Below are 25,107 nucleotides of genomic sequence, written 5' to 3'. Positions count from 1 at the left end.
ATTGACTTCATTTTGAACAATTAAGTAATTTGTTTTTCCCTAAGCTTCTAGAACATAGCAGGATAATTAGAGTTGAAAAACTGTTTTCTAGCTCATTTTGTCTCTGATAGACTTAGATCCTTCAAATGGGAAAGGTTCGTGGGGATCTGCATGTTCTTCTTAGTGTCTCTGGAGTGTGTGAAGGTCTTCTCAGAGCCTTTGTATTTACCCATTCTATAACTGGAATGCTTTTCCTCTGACATTCATTTGACTTCTCGTCGTAAAAAGAAACGTTTGCATGTGACTCTCAAACATCGCAGCTCCGTCACTCTGCATCGCCTTACACCGCGCTCATTACTGCTCGTTATTTTCACTTGCATGCTCTTGTACTTTTGCTTTGTCTCACTCTTTCTGTCTCTCTCCATGTACATATATATGCATTCATATCCGTTGTTTCTGTTCTTTCTCGCATTATATTGTAAGCTCCATGTGGTCAGGGATGTTGTTACCGGTGAAAGAGTGAGCCTTCCTTTCAAGGACTTTACAGTGAAATAGAGGGAAATGCAAAAATAATTATAATACAATAAAGCTAGTATTATGTTAGATATATGAACTAAATTTTTTCAAGTGCAGAGAGTTGTCAGTTTTGCTGGGAACTGAGTTGCTGCATTGGTGAGTAGATATTTATCATATATAGAAGAGAAGGTAGACAGTGCAATTGATGAAAAGGAAGTGCAGGGCTTCCCTGGTGGCAACTGTGGATAAGAATCTTCCTGCCAGTGCAGGGGGACACGGTTTGATCCCTGGCGGGAAGATTCCACATGCCCACTAAGCTGGTGTGCCACAGCTACACTGTTGTGCCACAACTACTGAAGCCCGAGCACTGAGAGCCTGGCTGTGCAGCAAGAGAAGCCACTGCGACGAGAAGCCCGTGCGCCAGAACAAAGAGCAGCCCCCTCGCCAAAACTAGAGAAAGTGTGTTCACAGCAGTGAAGACCCAGTGCAGCCAAAAATAAGCCAATAAAGCAACGGCAGGTCATCTGTTGTGGATGCAGTTTAAAGTGCATGGAAGATCATGATACATGAACATAGAAGACCGGGCTGGTAAAAGATTATGAACAACTTGAAATGCCTCAGAATTCAGGGTGGATGGTGATTTCTAACTTAAAAGTAAACATGAGAGAAGTAAATTTAGGAGCATAGCAAGGGAGTGAAATTATGGGACCATAAGGAGTTTAATTTTGAGTTTGAAGTGCCTTGCCCTTCAGATGAAGATGTCCTGTAGGCACTTGTGATGAATGAGTTTAGGATTGGGAGGTAGCAGAATAAATGTGATAGCTGAAACTGTGCTAGTGAATACGATTTTCCAGGGAGAAAATGTAGAGTGAGAAGAGGTGGATGTTTAAAATAGAATATGTGGGTTCTCCAACTTGAAAGGGTATGCGGAGGTTTCCAAGGCTACCTTCAACTTCTGTGATTTTCTAGCAGAACTCACAGGACTCAGTGGAGAGTATAGTCATAGCTATGATTTATTTTAGTGAAAAACATAAAGCAAAATCAGATAAGGGGAAAGAGGTTCAGTCTGGAGGAAATAGGACACAGGCTTTCAAGAGTTTTCTCCTAGTGGAGTCACACAGGCCAAGTTGAAACAGAATATATGAAATATATACCAGGGAAGCTCAGTTCCCAGAGTTTTTACCATAGGCTTGTCTCGTAGACACCCACTGCCTAACACATACCAAAATGCTAGATTCATAGAACGAAAGCAGGAATTAAGCATAAACTGTATTGCTTGCACAAACAGTTTAGGTGTAGTGAGCATTCGTCTATCAGTGTAAACCCTCCTAATATCCAAGTTCCTGATGCCAGCCAAGGGCCAACCTTGAAATCAGGCCTTTGAAATGATAGCAGTCTTAAGCTTGCTATGTTAACTCTTCTCTGCACAGTGAGATAGAGAAAAGTAAGAAGACAGAGTGTCTTTATATTATATTTTAAAACAATAGCAAAAAAGATAGTATATATGTTTTATTTAGCTTTCCAGTAAAATAATGCTCCAGTGGAGTTTTTACTTTTCTGTTACTAGATATGTCCTGTGTTTTTGTGTTTCCTGTAGAACTTACTCTTCTGATAATGAGAAGGTAGGCATTATAGTATACTGTTGAAACACATTCCTTACATAATAAAATTATTTTTAGTATCACATGATATCTTAAGTGTACAAACACATTATTTCTCATGTTTTCTTTGAATCCTATAATCATTGTTTTCTCTTTTTTTAGTGTTGGTAATGTATCTTTTACTTCCGACTTTGTTTTTAGGGAGGCAGATACATGTGTTGTCTTTAATGTAACAAAGAAGGATTTCGGGCAAAATATTTCATATAGATGATTTTGAATCTATATGAAGCAGAGGAAGAATAGACTGGGAGGGTGTAATGTGTAGCATCCTGACAGTCTCAGATATGACTGAAACTCAAAAGTTTATAAATTTTACAGCTATGTTATATAATTGCATCATGTATTATAATCTTTTTTAAAAGGCTAAATTGAAGACAGTAAGTTTTGTGCTTCATTTGTATCTGTTTGAAATTGACCAAAATTTATATACAGAGTTCAATAGAATAATTTTTATTCATTTAAAACATATCAAATTAAAACAGTATTAAGATTATAAATGTAAAGCTGTTTAGCATTACTGCCTTTTCTTAAAGTTTGTTTTCATTGTTAACTAACTAAAAGTCTCCCCAGGGTTTTAGTAGACTTTTTCTCACATGTCATTGGTCACAATGATAGCATGTGGTCATCTAATAGAGATGAAGAAAGCTCGAAGATCAGGCACGTTACTTCTTTAAATAAAGATCGTGGTTCTGTCAGTGCGGAAGGAGATTAGAAGATAGCAGTTAGGACTTAGTCAGGAGATGGAAACTGCCAATAATGGAATGGAGAAAATCTGTAAATAAATAATTGTTAACTAGGTTAAAGGTGGCTCACTTCATAAATGGGTTAAAAGAAAATCTGTAACAGAGCAGTTACAGAGTGATAAGGGAGGAAGGAACTTGGAAACCTAGAGGGAGATTTGAAGGGTGAGAGTCAGACCCCTGAAGAGGGACACCGCTGCCACAGTCACACTGCGCGTGCTGTGCTGTGGTGTGGAGGAGACTGGATAGAGGGCACCTGCGGAGAGCCACCCCTGCTGCCCGCGACCCTCACCTCTGAGCCATAGCTTGCGCATCCACTCGCCACCATCAGGAAAGCAAACAGGGAGAAGAAGATTCCCTTCCAACTCCTCAAGCCTGGCAAGACTGTTTCCCGTACCCTCTGTTGTCAGAGCCTAACACAAGCCAGCTGACAAAGGACAAATGTAGTCTGAAGAGTCTAGGTCCAGGATTGCAAAATGTGGAAAAGATAGGCGGAGGGGTTGGATGGAGCTAAGAGGTAATTAATTAATAATGGGCACAGGTAGGTTACTAACACACCTGCCATAATAATTGAGCTCTAAAACAATAAGGCAGACTCATACTGGAAAAAAATCCTGATATCATTAGATTTTTTTTTTTGAGTAATCAGTGGTATTTGAAGCAGCTACGTTATAATAACAGATGAGAATAGAATACTGTGTAATTGGAAACAACATGTATACTAATGTGTACTCTTTTGTGTTGTCAATTAATATGAGATACCAGAGGTCCATAGTTAGGAGTATTTACAAAGCTAAGATTGTTTAGTGCCTCTGTTCCTTCTTTGTTTTAGGATCCTTATCTTGATAAGTTTTTTGCTCTGGTAAATGCTCTGGATGAACACATGTTCCCAGTCCGAATTGGAGACATGCGAATCATGGAAAATAATTTAGAAAATGAATTGAAGAGCAGTATTTCAGCATTGAATTCATCTCAGTTGGAACCAGTGGTCCGATTTCTTCATCTCCTGCTTGATAAACTGATACTTTTAGTTGTTAGACCTCCTGTCATTGCTGGCCAAATAGGTAATTTACCTATGTTTAGGGAATCATGAAATTTATCATTTGACATTTCTAAATAGAACCATGATTCCTATTTGCTATCTCTATAAGGACTGTGTTTGATTTGGGCAGGGGCTGGGGCGGGGGTTGTTACTTACTTGTTTCTAATGCTGGAAAATAATAACTGTCTTTGTTTCTTTAAAGTGTGCCATATAGCCCTCTATTCAAATTATGAAAACAAATATTTATTCACTCACCAAATATTAGGCGTGGGGTCGCAAAGAGTCAGACACGACTGAGCGACTGAACTGAACTGAATATGTACTATACACTGATGGGCACTGACCAAGGCATGGTTCCTGATTTTATGGATCTCATAGACTAGTTAAGAAAACATGCAACAGATAAATAATTTGTGTTTGTATATAGGATTTATAATCTATATTTTCACTCATTTGCAATCCTCTATATACTATAGCTGATATTTTCTTGAGTAACTCAAAATCTTGATCTTCTTTTTCATGTGACTTGTTCTGGAAGGAAAAATATTCTTGTTTCCTGCCTTTTTCCCAAGATTTATTCCTTTACTTTTGCTAACAATGTCCACCCAAATCCTGCAAAGTAGTTGAGCTTGTAAGAAATTTCAGTTAACTTGTTATAGAAATTTTGAATTAAGAGGTGACACAAAGGAGAGGAGTATTCAACTCCTTGAGATGTTTTTATGGTGACTTGTAAGTAGAGGTAAATTTTAGGTTGAGCATTTAAAGATGAGTAAGAGTCTGACAGGTAAATAATTAGCCCCGGGAGGTGAAACAGTATGTGTATAGTGTACAAGGTCTTCCCTTGTGGCTCAGCTGGTAAAAGAACCGCCTGCAGTGTGGGAGACCTGGGTTTGATCCCTGGGTTGGGAAAATTCCCCTGGAGAAGGGAAAGTCTACCCACTCCAGTATTCGGAGCTGGAGAATCCCCATGGACAGAGGAGCCTGGTGGGCTACAGTTCATGGGGTCACAAAGAGTCGGATACGACTGAGTGACTATGCACAGCATGCTTTATTTATATTAGTATATGAAATCTTCACAACTCTAGATATAGGTATAAATTTCATGATTTCATGAATAAAATGGTGAGCATATGCTTAAAAATTTGCCCAAGGATTCACACCCAAGCAACTGACTCCAAGTCCCACTCTTTCTTACTATTCTGAAGAAATGTTCCCTGGTGAAATTAGCAAGAATAATTTTGGTCGAGTCATATGCTTTGAGAATCTGTATAGAGGTGCACAAGGGTTCAAGTAGTGAAGCATGCTTGTAAGTAAAAAGTGAAGGTGAATAGATCATTCTTACTTAGGAGACAAGCACTGCTTTCTTTGGAAAGGAACTAAAAATTGTTTCAGATTCTAATACATTTATAGTAAAAACTTCAGGACTTTCATGCTTTATAAATTTCTAGTATCACATAAAAACAAGATTTGCTGAGAAGGGAGTAAAGTGGACCTCGTTTTGAGAAGGATGGTTTGTAATAGCTACAAATAGCTACACTGTAGCTGTGCTTAGTCGCTTAGTCGTGTCTGACTCTTTGTGACCCCATGGACTGTAGCTCGCCAGTCTCCTCTGTCCATGAGGATTCTCTAGGCAAGAATACTGGAATGGGTTGCCATACCCTCCTCCAAAATAGCTACAATAAGGAAAAGGAAAAGGAGTCAACCAGGAACACAGGTAGGATTTGTAAATCCTGCTTAGGTTTCTCTGTCTCTCTAGTCTCTGTTTCTCTAGTCTCTCTTCTAGTACAGTATATATAGATTAATCTTCCTAAATGACCACTCTGATTATTCCACTTTTAGGAAAACTTAATTGGCCTCATTATCTGTTCATAAATTCCTGTCTTGATGAAATAAATCATAAAATGTGAGGCTCTGTTGCTCAGAATGATTGTTACATTTATTCACTGTGCTATCAGACTTTTCCAGTTTTTGCAAATTTCTTGTTATATACTGACTTGCATGGCTGAGTAGGTATTACTTAGCTTGGCATTTAATGTGCAGTGGTCTTACCTCATCCTGGTTTTCTATCTTTTTGTCCTTCTAATCCTTTTACAGATACTGTTTTCAGTTAAGCAGCTTATCAGCTCTGTTCATGTTAATATTTTCATAATCCACTTTTATTGTTAATTTTTATTTTTTAAGCAAAAGTAATGTGCTTAATGTATGATATTTATTTTCTTAGCGTCATCTTTAAAATGAGAAGTTACTTCTCAAAGGTTCTAACAAGATAGATTTTTTTCTTATCATATACTTTGTATTATTTTACAAAATGGTGGGTACCTGTTCAATGATTTTTGTTTTTGGAGTAAGCAAAACCAGGTAATTTTCCTGTAAAGTTAGATTTTTCTCATTTTGTTGAGAGAAATATTTTTGACCCAGTTAATACAATATCATAAATAGATACCATAAAATTAATGTCAAATATCATCTTAAACACTGTGTGTAGTTGTTATACTTAATGTATACAGTGGAGGTAAAACTTTGATGTTTTTATAACTTACAGTCTAAAAATGTTAGTGCAAAAAATATTTTCTTCCTTCTTAAAAGTTAATCTAGGTCAAGCGTCATTTGAAGCTATGGCATCAATTATAAATCGGCTTCACAAAAACTTGGAAGGAAATCATGACCAGCATGGCAGAAACAGCCTTCTTGCATCATATATCTATTATGTTTTTCGGTTGCCAAATACTTACCCTAATTCACCATCACCAGGTATTTTATTCTTTTTACTATGAAACTGTCTCACATAGATTATGTGTTTATTGTTTATAAGGAGGATTGAAATAATCTTTAAGTGCATAGTGTGATAAGTTTATTCAACAACAAACATTTGTTGAATGCCTGCCGAGTGCCATGGACTGTGTTAACTACCAGAGTTAAAGGGATAAATAGGTTACATTTTAAAGCATCATTATTTGTACAGCCTCCTTTAATTTGAATTAGAGAGATCTTAGTTGAATTAATTTTTGGAAATGAACCTTGAAAATAACTTCTGTTTCTGGAAGCATTTCTCATTTCCTGTTAAGATAAATAGAATGTTATATTTGTCATTCAGAGTGTTATTGGACACTAAAGAAGAAATATGGTGGCTCAGGAGTTTCCTGATAACCTTGTGAAGCCTGCAGTGATATAAAGGATGATCCTCTAGAAAAGTTCTGATCTCTTCATGGTCAATAAAATAATATAGCCTTTCTGAATACTAGAACCCAAAATAGTCACTTACCTGTGTTTTATATGACATTGGTGGTAGTGCTGGTAGGAGGGAGTATCTGAGTGTTTGAATCACCCTTTAGTTTTTTAGTTAGTTGGTTAATGATTATGCTGTGCATACTTTTCAACCTGATTACATATTTGTCTGTAAGAGTCATCATTCATCACTAGTGAAAATGGTAAGTGCCCCTTTTCAGCTATTGTCAGTGTTAGCATAAATAATGATGACAAGAAATTCTGACATTCACTCGGAAAACTAGGTATAATAATAATCTAAGTTATAGTGCATTTTATTAATTGCTAAAAGAGAACTGATTGACTCTCGTAATCTTATTCATTGTTTCCTATCTTAGTTTCTAAATTTGTCTCTTGCTGCTGCTGCTGCTAAGTCGCTTCAGTTGTGTCCGACTCTGTGCGACCCCATAGACGGCAGCCCACCAGGCTCCGCCGTCCCTGGGATTCTCCAGGCAAGAACACTGGAGTGGGTTGCCATTTCCTTCTCCAATGTGTGAAAGTGAAAAGTGAAAGTGAAGTCGCTCAGTCGTCTCCGACTAGTAGCGACCCCATGGACTGCAGCCCACCAGGCTCCTCTGTTCATGCGATTTTCTAGGCAAGAGTACTGGAGTGGCTTGCCATTGCCTTCTCTGATTGTCTCTTGAGTAGATAAGTAATTGTGAACTATATGTAATGCTGCTCCATTTACTGTTTCATTTCGTACACTATTAGAATTTCACAGATTTTGCAGAATGTCTTTTTCACATGCTGACCTGAAGACTGTAAATTAATTAGTTGACAAGTGTATGTCATTTGCAGATATGACACTAAGAAAGATTTCATTAAATAAGAAATGGAGTTACAGTTGTTGGGTACTTTATATTTGTAGATCCTGATTGAATGATGGTATCAGGCTTGATTTCAGACAGAAAAGGGGTTCTTTGCTTTTTTTTTGTATAACCTGGGCTCTTGGGAGAATTATCTTTATATATATTTATGTATGTATGTATGTTATAAGGATGCTACTTTGTTATAGTTAAAATTATCACTGATGAAGATAGAGATATAGCCATAGCTTCCTTTCAGAGATCCTGATGGTCAGTTGGGTCTCCCTCTTAGTGACTGTGTGTCAGGGGCGGGAGAGGGTGGGAGAAAAGGAAATGATGTTAGCTGGAGCACTTTGGGTCCTAGGTGCCCTCACATAGAAGTGAAATGACGCTTGCATATGTTTCTTATTACTGTTGTTTTTTATTATATATGTAATATAGAATGTGGAAACATTGAAGAGATAATGGTTGTATTTATAATTCACAGGGTTTTGTCAGCTGCTGTAAAAAAATTATCTTTGTATAGCTCTCATGAGGTCTGGAGTGGTTTTCTTGTTTCTATTATTTTCATTTAGAAATAAAAGCAATTTATGATCTTTACGGAATTTTGTAAAGTGGAAGAGATTTTTTTCAGGTCCTTTCCTGATTAACTGTTTAATTATGTGCTATTTTATATACAACTCTAGGTCCTGGGGGTTTGGGAGGATCAGTGCATTATGCCACAATGGCTAGATCTGCTGTGAGACCTGCAAGCCTTAATTTAAATCGTTCTCGGAGCCTTAGTAATAGTAATCCAGATATATCTGGAACTCCCACGTCCCCAGATGATGAAGTACGGTCAATCATCAGCAGTAAGGTAAACTGAAGATACACATCTATAAATTTGGTTTTCAGTTCATGAACAAATGAGAAATAGCCAGTTGTTTTACTTTATTCTTAAAATGTATCTGAGTTAGTAATAAGAATTTTAAACTATATTTGAATTAGTAATAAATTTTATGTTTCTCTTCTATCAGTGAACACATAAGTGATGTTTCTGTTAATGTGCTTGCTATTACAAACTAGTTTGTGCAGTATGCTTAAGAAAATCCGCCAAATTCAAAATTTGTCTGGAATGACTAGTCACATACAACTCATTGTCTGATCATCATGTGAAAAATGGTTGTATTGGTGTTCTACAGGGTTAAGAGACCTGTGACTACTGTCCAGTGGGACCATATTATTGACTTGAAATATGAATCTCCCTTCTCTAAAAAATACAAAAAATAATGATTAACAATTAATTGGTAATAGAGCTATATTTCACATGGAGAACTCTATGTACGATGCTCCAGGATTGGAAAAATGTGATTTAGTTAGTCATGGTTAATGATTATTCCAGACAACAAGGGAGAGGTGGCCAGTATAAGATCCAGCCATATTTTATTTAAGCATCCATCCTTATTACCTCCCACTCACATATACTTAAGGAACAAGTAGTCATTGCCTACTTTTGTACTTTTGTAATTAAAGTACAAAAATAACTCAGTTTGAAAGTTAAAGTGGAAAAAAGAGAAGTAAGATTGAGGCCAAGTAGTCATATTATGTTGTGTTTTGACCAAACCATCTTAAGTAGATTTTTTGCTATTGGAAAGGAGGAAGACACCATTGTTAATTTTTGGCATTTAATCTCTTGATTAGGATATGAAAAAGAATTGGTAAATGTTCTGCAGTCTGTGTTTAACTCTTAGTCTGAGCTATAATAGACTTTAAAAAAGAAATGATCTGAACTTGTTTCTTACGTGGAATACTTGGATATTGACCAAACACATCAGAATTACTCAAATCTATTCATACAGTTACAGAAATTTCTAATAAATTTTATTATTGCTCATTTTAAAGTGCCTTTTAAATAACTTTAAAGTACTTTCTCACAGACCAAAAAAATATTTTTAAAGTAATTTCTGGTCTGTGAGAAATTGAGAAGGATATTTTGTAGCTTTTTCATTTGAAAAATAAATGTGAATTTCAATAATTTAAAGATCCAAATAGATGTTACTCTAATTAAACAAACTTTCACTTTTTGTGTTGTGCAGATGTATTTACATGAATCCTGCAGAGTAACAGTAAAGCTTTTCTCCCCCCACATATCTTTCCATGTCTAGGAAAAGGTTTCTTATCCTTGTCTTCATTCTTGATCTTTTCTCACTATAATAGAAGTAACACTTAGCATAATTTACTGTAAGTACAGTTCTTCAGTAGAATGAATTTCATTAGTGAATTATAAGAGGTTTTCCTGTTAAAGCACTATAGACGCCATTTTCCTCAAGGTTCTACTTTTGAAACACCTTTTAATTTCTATAAGATTTAGCATAATTCTAGTGTTTTCCTTTAATATGATGTGTTTGATAGATTATAACATCACAATTTAGAACAAAGATGTACATATATTGGAATGATTATTTGCCTTTTTTCAAGTGGTTCATAAATTGGGACATAATAATGATGTAAACTTGCTTCTGATATTATGATATATGGAAACTTCTGAGAAAGCCATTATAAGATGAGACTTTGTCTTATGACAGTATAGTGTTGTCCTAATCAAATTTTATTTAAATGTTTTTTCTGTGTTCTTTTTTTTTTATTGCAAAATTTTTGATAGCTACCTTTATTTTGGCCTACCCTTTAGTCATAATCCCTAATAATAATGGTGTATAACTTTTATCTCATTGGAAAATTATAAGGAATCTGAAGTTTACTTATACTTACTCTTCATTCATTCTGATTCTGTTGACTTGGAAATTCAAGAAATTCTTCTTTATTGACTTTTGTCTTTTGTGCTGCCTTAGCCATGGTTGTACCCTTGGTCTTGTCGTGACGAATAACTTTAATCCTCATAATCTCAATTTCATGCATCTTGTCGTCTAATCATTAGCTCATATTTTTCTGTCTAGTACCCCAACTCCAACAATTACTCTGCAACCTCCAGTCACTTGATGGTCAGATATTTTTACTGTACCCCACCCGGTTAATGTTCTTTTATCCAATTTAGCCACCTTAAATTCCATGAGCCATCATTATAATTATTACCTTTATAAACATACCTCAGTTACCTTATCTTCCTCTCACTTCATTTTACTTGCTTATCCAAACCTCAAACTGTAATTGAATTTCGTTGACTGCCTATGCTGCTAAGCATGATTTGAGACATGCCATGATGACTGGTCTCGTTTGAAATTAAAGGCTCTCTTGAGGTTAAGAGAACCTTTAATGCTGTCAAGCAATTGTAGTATATTTCTTTATTCCATTTACTTTCCCATTGTCCCAGAAAAAGGTTACATGCTTTCGTTTTTACCTCAGATCCTCTAACAGCTCCCCACCAGTCCTTTTCACTTTATCTCTTACTTCATTAACAAAATTGAGGTCATTAGAGGAAAACTTTTTTAACCTTTGACCATCACATCTCCTTAACCACTACCATCTGCTACTACCTACTACTGCTATGTCTGTCATAGATGACCTGCCCATTTCTTTACATCCATTCCCTCTGTTTGTATACAATCTTCCAACCCCTTTCACCTACTCAGGGTCCTCAGTCCAACAGTGTTTCTCTCGTACATCTTCAGTTTCTCCCCATCTGCTGAATCATCCCATCCACATACAGGCATGCTACTATTTCTCCCATTAAAATATTTTATTTCTAGTAGCTTCTTCACCATTTCTCTCCTTTTATAGTAGAATTCCTTAAAAGAATTTTCTATACTTGCTGTCTTCAGTTCTTTTACTCTTGTTCTTTAACTCCCCTTTGTTTGTTGTTGTTCAGTTGTTGAGTCATGTCCAACTCTTCTGCGACCCCACGTACAGAAGCCCACCAGGCTTCTCTCTCCATGAGACTTCCCAGGCAAGAATACTGGAGTGGGTTGCCATTTCCTTCCCTCAGGGGATCTTCCCCACCCAGAGATAGAACCCGTGTCAAGTGCATTGGCAGGTGGGTTCCTTACCCCTGAGTCTCCAAGGAAGCCCTTAACTCCCATTACCCTACTTCAAACATATTTTTTTGATCCTCCACGCATACTGCCCTTTGAATGCTCTCAGGGCTCTCCAGGCACTCCATATTCTTAAATCTGATGGTTAAGCCTCAACACTTGACTTACTTTACCTTATGTGTATGAGTGCTCAGTTGCTCACATGTGTCTGACTCTGCGATCCCATGGCTGTAGCCTTCTAGGCTCTTCTGTCCATGGGATTTTCGAGGCAGAATACTGGCATGGATTGCCATTTTCTCCTGCAGTGGATCAAACCTGCATCTCCTACATCGGCTGTGCTGTGTGCTGAGTCCCTCAGTTGTGTCCAACTTTTTGTGACCCCATGGACTGTAGCCCATCAGGCTGTTCTGTCCATGGGGATTCTCCAGGCAGGAATACTGGAGTGGGTTGCCATTCCCTCCTCCAGGGGATCTTCCCAACCCAGGTCTTCTGCATTGCAGGTGGTTTCTTTACTGTCTGAGCCACCAGGGAAGCCCATGAGTACTGGAGTGGTAGTCTATTCTCCTTCCTCATTGATTTATTCTATTGAATTGGTTTGTAGGGCACAGGGAGGCCTGGCGTGCTGTGGTTCATGGGGTCGCGGAGAGTCGGACACGACTGAGCGACTGAACTGAACTGAACTGAACTGAACACTCTCTTATTTTCCTCTTTACTTACTCAGTTCAGTTCAGTTCAGTCGCTCAGTCATGTCCGACTCTTCGCGACCCCATGAATCACAGCTTTACTTATTACACCTGCTTAATCTCCTTCGTAGATTTTTTTTTTTCTGATCTCTTAATTTGAAAGTGCCCGGGTTTCTGTCCTTATTTCTAGTCCTCGTTTTCCTTTCTCTCTTCACTCCCCCACTTGGTGATCTTACGAAGTCCAGTTGTTTTAAGTATCATCATATTGTGATAGTTAACAAAAATTACATTTCAAGTCTCTCTCTGGAATTCTAAACTCAGCTGCATTTTTAAAACCCTTTTGTTCAGATTTGCATGTGTTAGAAGTAGAGCCACTTCCTACCACCTCTAATACTACCATTTGGTCTGAGTTACCATCATCTCTTCCTGAGTTAATGTAATAGCCTTAAAGATGGTTTCTGTGCTTTCAGCCTATACTCACTTGACGCAGTAGCAGCCAGAATGCTGCTTTAAAAGCTTAAATCACAAACAAACAAAATTTGAGTTGGATTATGTCATTTCTCTGAGCGAGATCCTATGACTGACTCCTCTACCTCCCTAAGTCTTTACACAAAGGACTGCCTTCTCCACGGGGTCTTCACTGACCAGCTTATTTAAGTGTCTAAATGTGTCTTTCTCCTCAGCCTTGTGCCAGGGATTTCTCATCCCCTTACTCTGTTTCTTTGACTGATAACATTGACTACCTTTAATGTAGCAAATATAAATTAGTTACCTATTATGTTTATTTTCAGTGTTTGTCTCCCTTGATTAGAGTACAAGCTCCATGAAGGCAGAGATATTTCTTCACTGATGTATCTAAAGTAGCTATAATGTCCAGCATATGGAAGGTGCTCAAAAGATATTTATCCAATGAAAGAATGTTAGTAAGCATTGAGTATCTCTACCAAGAGTAACCAACTTAAAAAAAATGAATTATGCTTTTGTTTGCCTCCTTGCTAGCAAGATTAATTAAATACTTAAAGATTTTAAGTTTTATGAACGTTTCAGTTAGACTTCATTTCCTAATACAAAATGTGAAACTACTAAAATTAAAAAGTACTGTAAACAGGCTTTTGTTACTCTGGTGGCTATAAAACCATACTTGTGAGACTTTTCATAATTATTTTGCCACAACTGATCTTTCTTTCTCCTAGCAATGTTCTTTTAACAATCAGTTATGGAAATAATAATATATGGTTACATCAGGTTTGAACTTCATTGCTTTTAGTCAGTCAAATTCCAGAGCAATTTTACATTGATAGTTTCTTTCTAATGTATTGTCTCCTACTTTTTCATTTATTTTTCAAACATTGAGAGCTTACTGTGTGCATAGCTTAACTAAACTCACTGTGCTGAGGGTTTGTGGGTATAAAGCCAAATCTTTGTATTAAAACATGAGTATTGATGGCAAGTAAAATTGACGTGTCTGCATCTAAGAGACAAAACAATAAGATTACAGAGATTTGGCAAAAACAGAGCAAAAACATTTTCATGCACATGCACACACATTTGGTTAATCTCTTCTGCTCCTGGAGATCCATAAATATAGTTACTAAATATCAGTGATGAATTTGCTTAACTGAGGGCTGTTCTATATAATTCTTAGCTTTATGACATTTAAATTATGGAAATAATTTGCTTTACAAATAAATTGGCTACCAGTTTTCTTTAAATAGTTAGCTTTGACTTGTGATTATAACTTCAGTCTCAATATTTTGAATATAATATATAATTAATGGTACAAACAGGGTTATTGTTTATTCTCACATTAGTTATTAGCACATGTCTTAAAGGAAATTGTTAAGCAAGAGGTTAAAAAGTAAACTTGTGTACAACAAAGTTACTGTTTTTCTTTTTGTAGAAATTTGTGGTAGGGAGAGCGCAGTTGTTTTTCTGTTATTAAAATAATATTAAAAACAATTTTGTTATAAATAATATTAAAAATAATATTTTTTATTTTTGTAGCATAGGTAGTGACATAATTTGAGAGACTGAAAGTTTTTGTTTTAACTTATCTGAAAAGCAGTGTGCTAATTTGCTTTTATTTGAAATAATATAATGAGGTTCTGAGAAGTCTGTATTAATACCTTATAAATGGGGTATTTTAAACAAACCTACTGATTAAATAATTCTATAGTATTTGGATATTGCCCAATTTACTTTGCTGCTGCCACTGCTAAGTCACTTCAGTCGTGTCCGACTTTGTGGGAAGCATTAAAAACATTAGGGCAAGTTTTTATTAAAACTATTTTTTAAGAATTTTCTATATTTGAGGCATTACATTCAGTGATTTACTTTCATTATTTAATTTGATGTTTACAATCTGAAGGAGACACATCATTATTCCTATTTTGTAGCTAAGAAACTGGAAAAGAGATTAGGTAATTTACCTTAGATTTTGCAATTAGTAAGCAGTAGAACCTGCATTTCAACTTTAACTCTCATCTTACACATTCAATGTCAAAAATGAGGGGAAATAGGTAGTTACTGTATCATCATGTCAACTTCTCTGTATTTTTGGATTAAAAAAATAGGGAAAAAAGAAGGGGAAATATTCTCCCTATAAACATCAGCCTTTGAGAGCTAGCAGTTTGCCTTCCCTCCTCCCCCTCCCCTTCTTTCCTCCCCTCCCTCTTCCTTCACTCTCCTCCTTCCTGTAATATTAATGCGTAGGCCTCACTTTCAGAGATTCTTGCTTGACTGCTTAGAGGTCGGGCCCCGCACATTTGTTGTGGTGGCTGTCCTTAACCTTCCCAAGTGGTACTAATGTCTGCATAGCCTTGCTTACCGTTGTTGACTCTGTCTTCTTTCACCTGCCCACTTTGGTGCTTTCTGTCTGGGCTCATACTCAGCCCTGATATTTTTACTTGGCTTGTCTTGTGTTGTCTTCAGCAGTCCTCTAAAAGTCTCTTATAACTTGTTCAGTTCTGTTAGCAGATTTCCAGGGCCCAGCCCAGATTACTGAATCAGGATTTCTGGGGGGTGGACCCAGAATCTGAATTTTATAATTCAAATTGATTGATCAGGTTTAAGAAACTGAAGTAAAGCCCCAGTTCCCTTTTTGTTGTTCGGTCGCTTAGTCATGTCCAACTCTTTGTGACCACATGGACTGCAGCATTACAGTCTTCCCTGTCCTTCACCATTTCCCAGAGTTGGCTCAAACTCATGTCCATTGAGCCGATGATGCCATCCAGTTCCCTTTACCTAGGATCATAATAACCTCTTTCAGAGAAGATAGACATAATTGACTTGTAGTCATACATATTAAAATTAACTTCAAATTGATGATAGTGATGATGAAGATACAAATCTTACAGACAGCCCCAGCAAAATGTTTTTTCCTTACAGTTTTTGTATAAAATACTAGCTGATTATGTTTATTTTCAACAAACACAATAAGACTGAAGACAACTCCAAATCTACCATCATTTTTAGGAAGGAGCATATATTGGGCATCTTTTTTTCTTTTTTAATTTTTGCCTAATTTTTATTGGTCCCTAAAAGAGAGTGAAAGAGAAGGCAAGTTCAGATACAGTTATGGAGTATTGCTACACAGACGTTTTCAGTTGATGACAGGTGGAGTAAAATTTAAAGTCTTTTAGACAAGAACGGAGTGGTTTTCTTCTTCCATTTCTTTTTTGCTTTTAAACCTCAGTTAGATTTACAGGATATTGTTTGTTGCTAGATTGTACCATCTTTAAAGAGAATTTGGGGGGGATGGTTGCTGAGGGAACTTTGTTGATAGTTGAAGTTGATCCCTTTATATAAAGAGAAATTACCATTAAATAGTATGCTTAATTTTCTTTGTGATTTTTTAAAAATTACTATGTTATAAGATGATTTTGATGAACTAATATTCTATAGATGCCTAAAAATTTTGGTTGCTTTAACAGTACTAATTAAAAACATGTTTGCATTGGAAAGTCTGGATTTCTTTAAGAATATAGCATGCCACGTGTAATATTTCTTTCCTTTCCAACTGCTTTCTATTATATGCTTAGGGTTTAGATCGCTCCAATTCCTGGGTTAACACTGGTGGTCCAAAAGCTGCCCCATGGGGATCCAACCCCAGTCCAAGTGCAGAATCAACACAGGTGGTGTTTATGTTAGAGGTTTCTTTTTTTGGCTGCTGATGTTTCCCTTAGAATGTTACTTCTTAGTATATACTGTGATTTCGGTGGCTTGCTTTTTAATCATTAAAAAGTGTGTTTTTTGTTTACTTAGCACATTTTCCAACTGCTCTGCATGAGTACCACCAGTTGCACCAGTAATGCTCTCCTTTCCTATTTCCTTTCTCCTCCTTCCCTCTCTGTACACCCCACTGATGTTTCAGTGCCTGCTGTTTATGTAATTGATGGCTTTGATAACAGTTTCTACCCTCGGGGTACCGCATCTTCAGATTTCAAAAAAATTCTGTGTGGAAAAAGCGTGACGGTTTTTCATTTGCTTTTGGTTTAAAGTGTAGCTATTGTATCATTCTCCTTTAGCATTTATTATCTTGTCATTTTCTTCATAACCACTGACTAGAAGTATTGTTAATGAGCTGAAATTAAATATGAACAGTATATGATCCCCATGCTATAAGATTAAGTACCAGAAACAAAAGTCTGTTTTAATCTGTACTGTGTTGCAAAGTATGAAATTTGTTGTAACCTCTTTGTACTCGGTTTTGCTTACTTAAGTCTAGTTGCTTGAGAGCTAACACTGCATGATTCCTCAAAATATACTTCTCACTTGTGTGCTGACTAGAGGAAGATGCTCTCTCTCATTCTTGAGGGAAAAATTTAATTGCAAATTTATTATTATAAATGATTTATATTTAATATAGTATATGGCAGATCTTAATTTTTGATGATTGTGAAACATAAAAGAAACCATTCTAAACTTTTAATTTTTTAAATTAAATATAAAATTCCTGATTTCTCTTTTTGGTCTGAGACCAGTGAGAAGTATGTTTTTACTTTTTGCATTTTCCTACTAGATCCATGCATGTGTATATGTCACAATGATAAAAGTTTCATTCTTTGCAGCACTCTCAATTTATATAATCATTAAAATATGTACCTTTTAAGGATAAAATATATAGAAGCCATTTTGATACTTCTAATACATTGTCATTAAAGCAACTTAAATGGTGAAAATGGGATGAGCAATAAAATAGATGGTTGTTGAAACCACAGTAAAGCTCTATTTAAAAAATTGTATGTAATCCTTGAGGTGCAAAGTCATTCATAGCAGACTTTAATGTTATCTCGTCATTCATTCATCTTCACTCCATAGGCTATGGATCGAAGTTGTAATCGTATGTCTTCGCACACAGAGACGTCAAGTTTCTTACAAACATTAACGGGACGCTTACCAACTAAAAAGGTAGATTCATATGAAGACAATTCATATAGGGGGAAAATAATTCCAACAATTAAGTAAATGTAAGGTTTATTTACATAACCAGAACAAGATGTTAAAATAATTGGATTGTTTTTAAAGATACATTTGAGCAAGCATTGCTTGTCTGATGCCTTTTTGGGCATGCTTCTCCATTGCAGGCCCTTTTACATTATTATAATGTTTATATCTTTGTGGATGAATATTTTTAGTTTAGTGACCTAAATTTGATCATCAAATTTTAGTACCAAAAAATTGTATCAACTCTTAATTCCGTTTCTGTAACTTGCTTCTGTTTTGTGTTTTAAATCTCCAGGGAAAGGAAGATGAGTTAGAAAAATTATCACTCTTAGTAAGATATGTTGATTTGCTTCCCTTATGCACAGTTTTGTTAGTCCTTTTTCATAATACACACTATTTTGCAAATGCTTTGTATGCATATTCATTATAAGGCAGGAAATTTCTGCTATTTTAATAAAATGACTTTAAATACCTGAGACCTTGAAAATTGATGGCTGATATCAAAGTTTAAATTTTTAAAGGTATTTCCCAAATTGTACCAGCAAAGTTCATGAATGTTTTTGCATATGTTGAAGTATATATGTAAGACAAAAGCCAGATTTTATTGTAGCTGTGAGCTTTTGGTCTAGTTTCTGTTTGCAGGTACAATTTAGGAGGCTCTTTCCCACCTGTCCTTTTAAAATTACATTTTACTACAAGATAACATGTAATTTTTTCAGCTGTTCAACATGCCACTGTCTTACATGTACAAATAGCCGTTTCGTTAATGGGTGTCCTCACTGCATCGTTGAATGGTTCACATGCTGTATTTTGCTTATTCTCATTATATCTTCATTTGTATTTGCATTATTATTTGATTTGTGTTATCAGCAGACCTGGCATTGATAATAACTTTGGGTTTACTTCTGGATAGCTTTTTCATGAGGAGCTGGCTTTGCAGTGGGTTGTTTGCAGTGGCAGCGTTCGGGAATCAGCTTTGCAACAAGCCTGGTTCTTTTTTGAGTTAATGGTGAGCAAACTAAACACATTCTGTAATACTGTTTTCCTTATTGAATAGTTTTATGTTGGCTCATTATTATTGCCCAAGAAATCTTTCTCTGCTGTCCATGTTTTACATGTGCCTCCAAAGAAAAATTATGTTTGCTATATCTCTAAATAACACTGTGGATAATCAGCACTATTTAGATGGAGTTATAAAGCTAATTTTAAGTCTGTTTTTAGGAATAGTTGGAGAAGCTAGCTATCTTTTTAACCTGTGATATGTTCTCTCTTAGTCCAAACATACTAGTGTATAATGGCAATACAAGATAAAAAAACTTTTATAGATACCTACTGCTTTTTTGTGGCTTAACTGGTAAAGACTCTGCCTGCAACGCAGGAGACCTGGGTTCTATCCCTGGGTTGGGAAGATCCCCTGGAGAAGGGAAAGGCTACCCACTCCAGTATTCTGGCCTGGAGAATTCCATGGACTGTATAGTCCATGGGGTCGCAAAGAGTCGGACACGACTGAGCGACTTTCACTTCACTTCACTGCTTTTATGGCTAGAAAGCTCTTAAAATGGTGAAGGCTCTTAAAAGGGAAATGGTGGTTACAGCCAGTAAAAAACAACAACAATTTTTTCTTAATTCAGTAAATAATATTAAAAACAAATGAATTAATATTTTTGTAAATATTTATACACACAACATAAACATATATATACATAAAAGCAATGTACGTACACACACCACGTGGTCAGACATATGTTCTAGGGATTATCAAGGCACAGAGAGATTAAGATCTTGTTTAAGTATACATATGGACAGCAGACCTCTAATTCAGACTCAGGTATTCTGGCACTTGGGCCCTTGCTCTCTATCTATAGAAAGCTAAAAGAAAAAGTGAAACTTTTTTTTCCCCAAAATTATGTAAAATAATAAGAAACAAAGAAGAGCAGAACAACAACAAAAGATAGAAAAGAAACAATGGATGTTCTAGAGTATGCCACCCAGTCATTCTCAGTATTGAATGTTACTTATATTGAGGATAAGAAGACATTTCTTCTGCAAATTAAAACTAAGTGAGGTATTATCTCACACCATTCAGAATGGCCATCATTAAAAAGTCTACAAGTGGTAAGTGCTGGAGAGGGTGTGGAGAAAAGGAAACCCTCCTACACTGTTGGTGGGAATGTAATTTGGTGTGGCCACTATGAAAAACACTATGAAGGTTCCTTAAAAAACTAAAACTAGAGTTGCCCTGTGATCTAGCAATCTCACTCCTGGACATGTTATCTGGAGAAAACTCTTATTTGAAAAGATACATGCACCCAAATGTTCATAGCAGCACTATTTACAATAGCCAAGACATGGAAGCAACTTAAGTGTCCATCGACAGATGAGTGGATAAAAAAGATGTGGTATAGATACACAATAGAATACTACTCAGCCTTAAAAAAGAATTAAATAATGCCATTTATTTAATAAATGGATGCAATATGGATGCATCTAGAGATTACCATAATAAATTAAGTCAGTTGGAAAGTTAAGTATCATATGATATCACTTATTTGTGGAATCTAAAATATGCTACAAATCAACTTATTTACAAAACTGAGACAGACTCAGAGGTAGAAAACAAACTTACAGTTACCAGAAAGGAAAAGGGATGGGAGAGGGATAAATTAGGAGTTTCTGATTAGCAGATACAAACTACTATATATAAAGTAGATGAATAACACAGTCAGGGATCGAACCCAGGTCTCCCACATTGCAGGCAGATTCTTTGCCAGCTGAGCCACAAGGGAAGCCCACTGTATAGCGCAGGGAACTATATTCAGTATCCTGAAGTAAACCATAATGAAAAAAATATGAAAAAGAATGTATACAAAACTAAATCATTTGGCTGTAACCAGAAACTAACATAACATTGTAAATCAACTATACTTCAGTAAAAGTTTTTTTTTTTTTTTTTTCTTAAAAAGATATTTATTCTTGAGATTTGCTAATCACCAAAAAAAATAAATCAGGGACCATATGTTAGTGATAGGCAACACATTTTTTCCCCCGGAGACTAAACATCAGATTGTAATTCATGTGCTTTTAATATAAGATCAAAATAGTAATTTGCCTTTTTTTAATAGCCTTACATGTATGTTCAGATTTCTTAAAACACAAAATAGTCAAAATGGTACAGTTTGACTTGTTTCTACTATTTACCAGCTGTAAAATCTTGTCATTAATTTCCCTGAATTTAAAATTCTTTATTGTACACACTATGATAAGAATTTATAAATGAAAGTATTTTGTAAATTGAAATTACTTTGATGTTTATCTAATATTTTATTCTTAATATGTCTCATCAATATTTAATGTATACCCATCATATGCCACGGGATGCTAAGTGCTAAAGATACTACATGCAGTCAAGATTTCTGATGCCTCAAAGCTACCAGTTGCAGGGGACATGAAATGGCATAGTCGCTGAGTCTTAGAAAGATTTAACTTAAAGTAATTTTAAAAGATGAAAATTTATTTCTGTTGACATACCCAGAATTATTTTCCCATTGATAGCCAGAATAGTTTTGTGAAGGTGTTACAGAGATTGAGTTGTATGTTGTTTGATATTTCTTTAGAGCATACAAAATATTGTAGGGAACTTTTTCATAATCTTTGAGGAGTTAAGAGTATTTTAGCCTTCTATTAAAGCATGTGGTATATTGACAGAAATGACCGTAATGTTCAGAGTTCTGTAACTGCTAGTTACAGCCATAAGAACTGCTCTGTGGCACAGGGAGCTCAGCTTGGTGCTCTGTGATGACCTAGATGGGTGGGATGGAGTGAGTTTGGGGGAGGTCCAGGACAGAGGGGATGGATGTATGTATACATATAGCTGATTCACTTCCTTGTACAGCAGAAACTAACATTGTAAAACAATTATATTTCAATTTTTTGAAAAAAGAAATTGAACTAATGGCTTATTTCTTTTTTCAGGTAAAGAGCATGGTGCATCATTTATACTTTAACGATAAACTTGATGCACCAAGGAAGACTCGTTTTCCAGAACGTTTCATGGACGACATTGCTGCTCTTGTCAGCACAATTGCTGGTGATATAGTTTCACGATTTCAGAAGGTAATGATAACTTATTTTTAAAAACTAAGTCAGTCTTTCAGGCACACATTAAACTATCATACTTTTGTTTTTCTTTTTAAATTTTGTTTCCCAGGACACAGAAATGGTTGAGAGACTCAACACAAGCCTTGCATTTTTTCTCAATGATCTGTTGTCTGTTATGGACAGAGGATTTGTCTTTAGCCTTATAAAGACCTGCTATAAACAGGTAACATATAATTAGAAATAATTTAAATTCTGTGTTTGCTGTTTAAGGGCTAGAGCTAAGAAACTTTCATGAACACATTTATATAGTGATGTTTTTAAAAAGTGGTATATTTATTAGTAAGGCAAAAATAAATTACATTTATCAGTTCATAGAACTATGGCAAGCTGCTATCAGTAGAGCCATCTTTTCCTTGAGTTATCCTGGCCCACTCATGATTCTTTAATTCCCATTTAGAAGTATACCATCAAGTCAGTAGTCTAAATGTAAAACAGCCCCAGGTTGCCATGCCAGAGTAGCATTTTTACTGAATGAACAGCTAACCCAACCTTTTCTGTCTTAAGTGATTTTTAAAGCAGTTGCGTTTCACTGTGTATTCCTCATGATGAAGCCCTAGACGTTGTAGAGTTTAGAATCATGGGCAGATGTTTACCCAAGTCTCAAATATCATCATCTTGCCTTTTCTAAACTAAAAGTATCCTGGAACTTTTCCACAAACAGCTGATTTTGTGTTAAAATTTTCAACTGATTAATGAAACCTGGCTTTTAGAAGACATCAGTTATTTGTCCTGATAGACCATTTAGGTAGTAAGTTATATAATCATCCTATTGCCTTTTAAGGGAGCTTTAAAAATATACAGGTCTGTGTGTCCCATCCCAGCATTATTGATGAGTTTGAATCCTGGTGGTGGGGTTGGGGAGTGTGGGAAACAGTGCTTGTAAAGTACTTGCCTGCTTGTCCACAGATTAATTTAGGGGAACTACTGGTTCACAATGCTATTTGGCAATCTAATACTTAGAATTTTGAAAATCTGTTCAATTGGATGCCATTATTGTATGTATCTTTCGTTCTTTTTTGCTGAGCCATGCATCATGTGGGATCTTCCCTGACTGGGGACCTTCTATATTGTGAGCTTGGAGTCTTAACCTCTGGACCACCAGGGAAATCCCTGTTTTATTTTTTAATAGAGAAGTTGAAACTATGCATGGGCACTGATCTCTTTGCAAGTATTTGCCACACTATGTATTATTCTTAACTTTTCCCCTGAAATTTCATGTGTTATTGCTCTCAAAACCTGTCCTGTCTTTATTCTTCCGGCATTAACCTTCTACATTTGCCACACATTAAGCTAGACTCTAGGGATGCTGGAACTCTTAAAATAAGTCAGTTTATAAATGTCTGCTCAAGTAAGTAATGGTGTAGTTGGGAAAATAGATAGTTATAAATATAGCTTAGCACAAAGTGCTGAAAAAAGAATGAATAATTTATTTTATAAAGTTATTTTGATAGTATGATTTTTCTTCAGAAAGAATATCCTTGAGAGGTGGAAATATTAATGCTGTATTGGAAATATAAGAATGTGTCTTTTAGAATGCACCTCGTCAGTGGATTTATACAGTAAATCTTGTAGTTCTAAGTTTTTTATTTTAGCAGTAACTCTGGAAAAAGCTGACACTGTTACTTAAACCACAAAACCCAAAGCTGTCCGTTGAGTACTATTTTCTAATTCTTCAATTCATCATTCTGGTATTGGTATTAGAGAAATGATATGTTCAATTGGTATTTTTTTTTTTAATTTCTGCAATGCTTACAAGGTATCTTCAAAGCTTTATTCATTACCAAGTCCAAGTGTCCTGGTGTCCTTGAGGCTTGATTTTTTGCGAATCATCTGCAGCCATGAGCACTATGTTACCTTAAACTTACCCTGCAGCCTGCTCACTCCACCTGCATCACCATCACCTTCTGTTTCTTCTGCAACGTCTCAGGTATGCAAAATGTATGAAAACAATTTTTTTAAGCCTTCATTTGGGGAAAAAGCATTTTAAATGCTGGGAAAAGTGAAAAGTAACACTACTGAATAATAACTGTGTGATAGGCTCCATACTTGGGGCTTTGTAAGTAGTAAATGGTTAAGTGCTTTATAAATATTAATCATTTACTACTCTTCATTGCAACCCTAAGAGGTACATTCTATTATTATTATTATTTTTACAGGTGAACTGAAACATGGAAAGATCAGTAACTTACCCAGAGTCACATAGTAAAAACTGGCAGAACTAGACTTTGATCCGTGGCACATGTTGGCTTTATTCTAGGTCTTAAGTACTAACCACTTTGTTGTACCCCTCTGACTGATTTGCGCACAAAGGAATGAATTCACCTTCATAATAAACTCACTTGATGTTTTCACAAGTTGGGTTTTCTTGATGCAGACACAGACTGCGTTTGGGGGGCAAGGTGTTTATTAGCTGTCAGTGCCTGTGGAATGAAAGGGAATGAAGCGTAATTAGCAGAGAAAGAAGTAGAACAGCGATGTAGTCCTGGCAAAGCCCTGCCTGCCTCTCTTGTATCCAGAGAACCCAAAGGAAACTAGGTGGTGTTCATGGGTTTTCACAGGGTGCCTAATAATTGTTCTAAAGATGACAAAAGATTATCATAGCAATTATTATGTGTCCTGTCATACAGATTGAAATGAAGGGATTTTGTGGTTTTAGTATCAGAGGAGCCTAGATGTTTCCTGCTAGGGAAATGTTTTGCTATATAATTCCTAAGACAAACAAGCTACTTCCTTAAGCTCTTGTTTTTTTGAAAAAATTTATTTGACTGTGCTGGGTCTTAGTCGAGTCATATTAACTCTTACTTGTGACATGTGGGATCTAGTTCCCTGACCAGTGGTTGAATCCAGG

The 25,107-nt window shown here is 35.9% G+C and overlaps 1 protein-coding gene across 9 annotated transcripts in view; it reads left to right on the top strand.

The window, feature by feature from the left end:
* Window positions 1–25,107, top strand: part of DOCK7 (dedicator of cytokinesis 7) — a 195,388-nt gene that overhangs the window by 101,841 nt on the left and 68,440 nt on the right. For 5 of the 9 annotated variants that reach the window (XM_055403339.2, XM_055403341.2, XM_055403340.2 and 2 more), the window contains 9 exons: window positions 3,729–3,960; window positions 6,525–6,689; window positions 8,695–8,864; window positions 16,697–16,789; window positions 17,976–18,065; window positions 19,015–19,110; window positions 22,074–22,214; window positions 22,309–22,422; window positions 24,016–24,186. In XM_055403339.2, the coding sequence (XP_055259314.1) occupies window positions 3,729–3,960; window positions 6,525–6,689; window positions 8,695–8,864; window positions 16,697–16,789; window positions 17,976–18,065; window positions 19,015–19,110; window positions 22,074–22,214; window positions 22,309–22,422; window positions 24,016–24,186 (1,272 nt within the window). The remainder of the gene's footprint in view (window positions 1–3,728; window positions 3,961–6,524; window positions 6,690–8,694; window positions 8,865–16,696; window positions 16,790–17,975; window positions 18,066–19,014; window positions 19,111–22,073; window positions 22,215–22,308; window positions 22,423–24,015; window positions 24,187–25,107) is intronic. The other 4 variants (XM_055403343.2, XM_055403345.2, XM_055403344.2 and 1 more) reach the window with 1 other exon arrangement.

Source organism: Moschus berezovskii, chromosome 4, assembly GCF_049115385.1.
Source record: "Moschus berezovskii isolate FMDL1 chromosome 4, NW_MosBer_1.0, whole genome shotgun sequence".
NCBI lineage: Eukaryota > Metazoa > Chordata > Mammalia > Artiodactyla > Moschidae > Moschus > Moschus berezovskii.
This window is presented reverse-complemented; position numbering and strand designations above follow the sequence as displayed.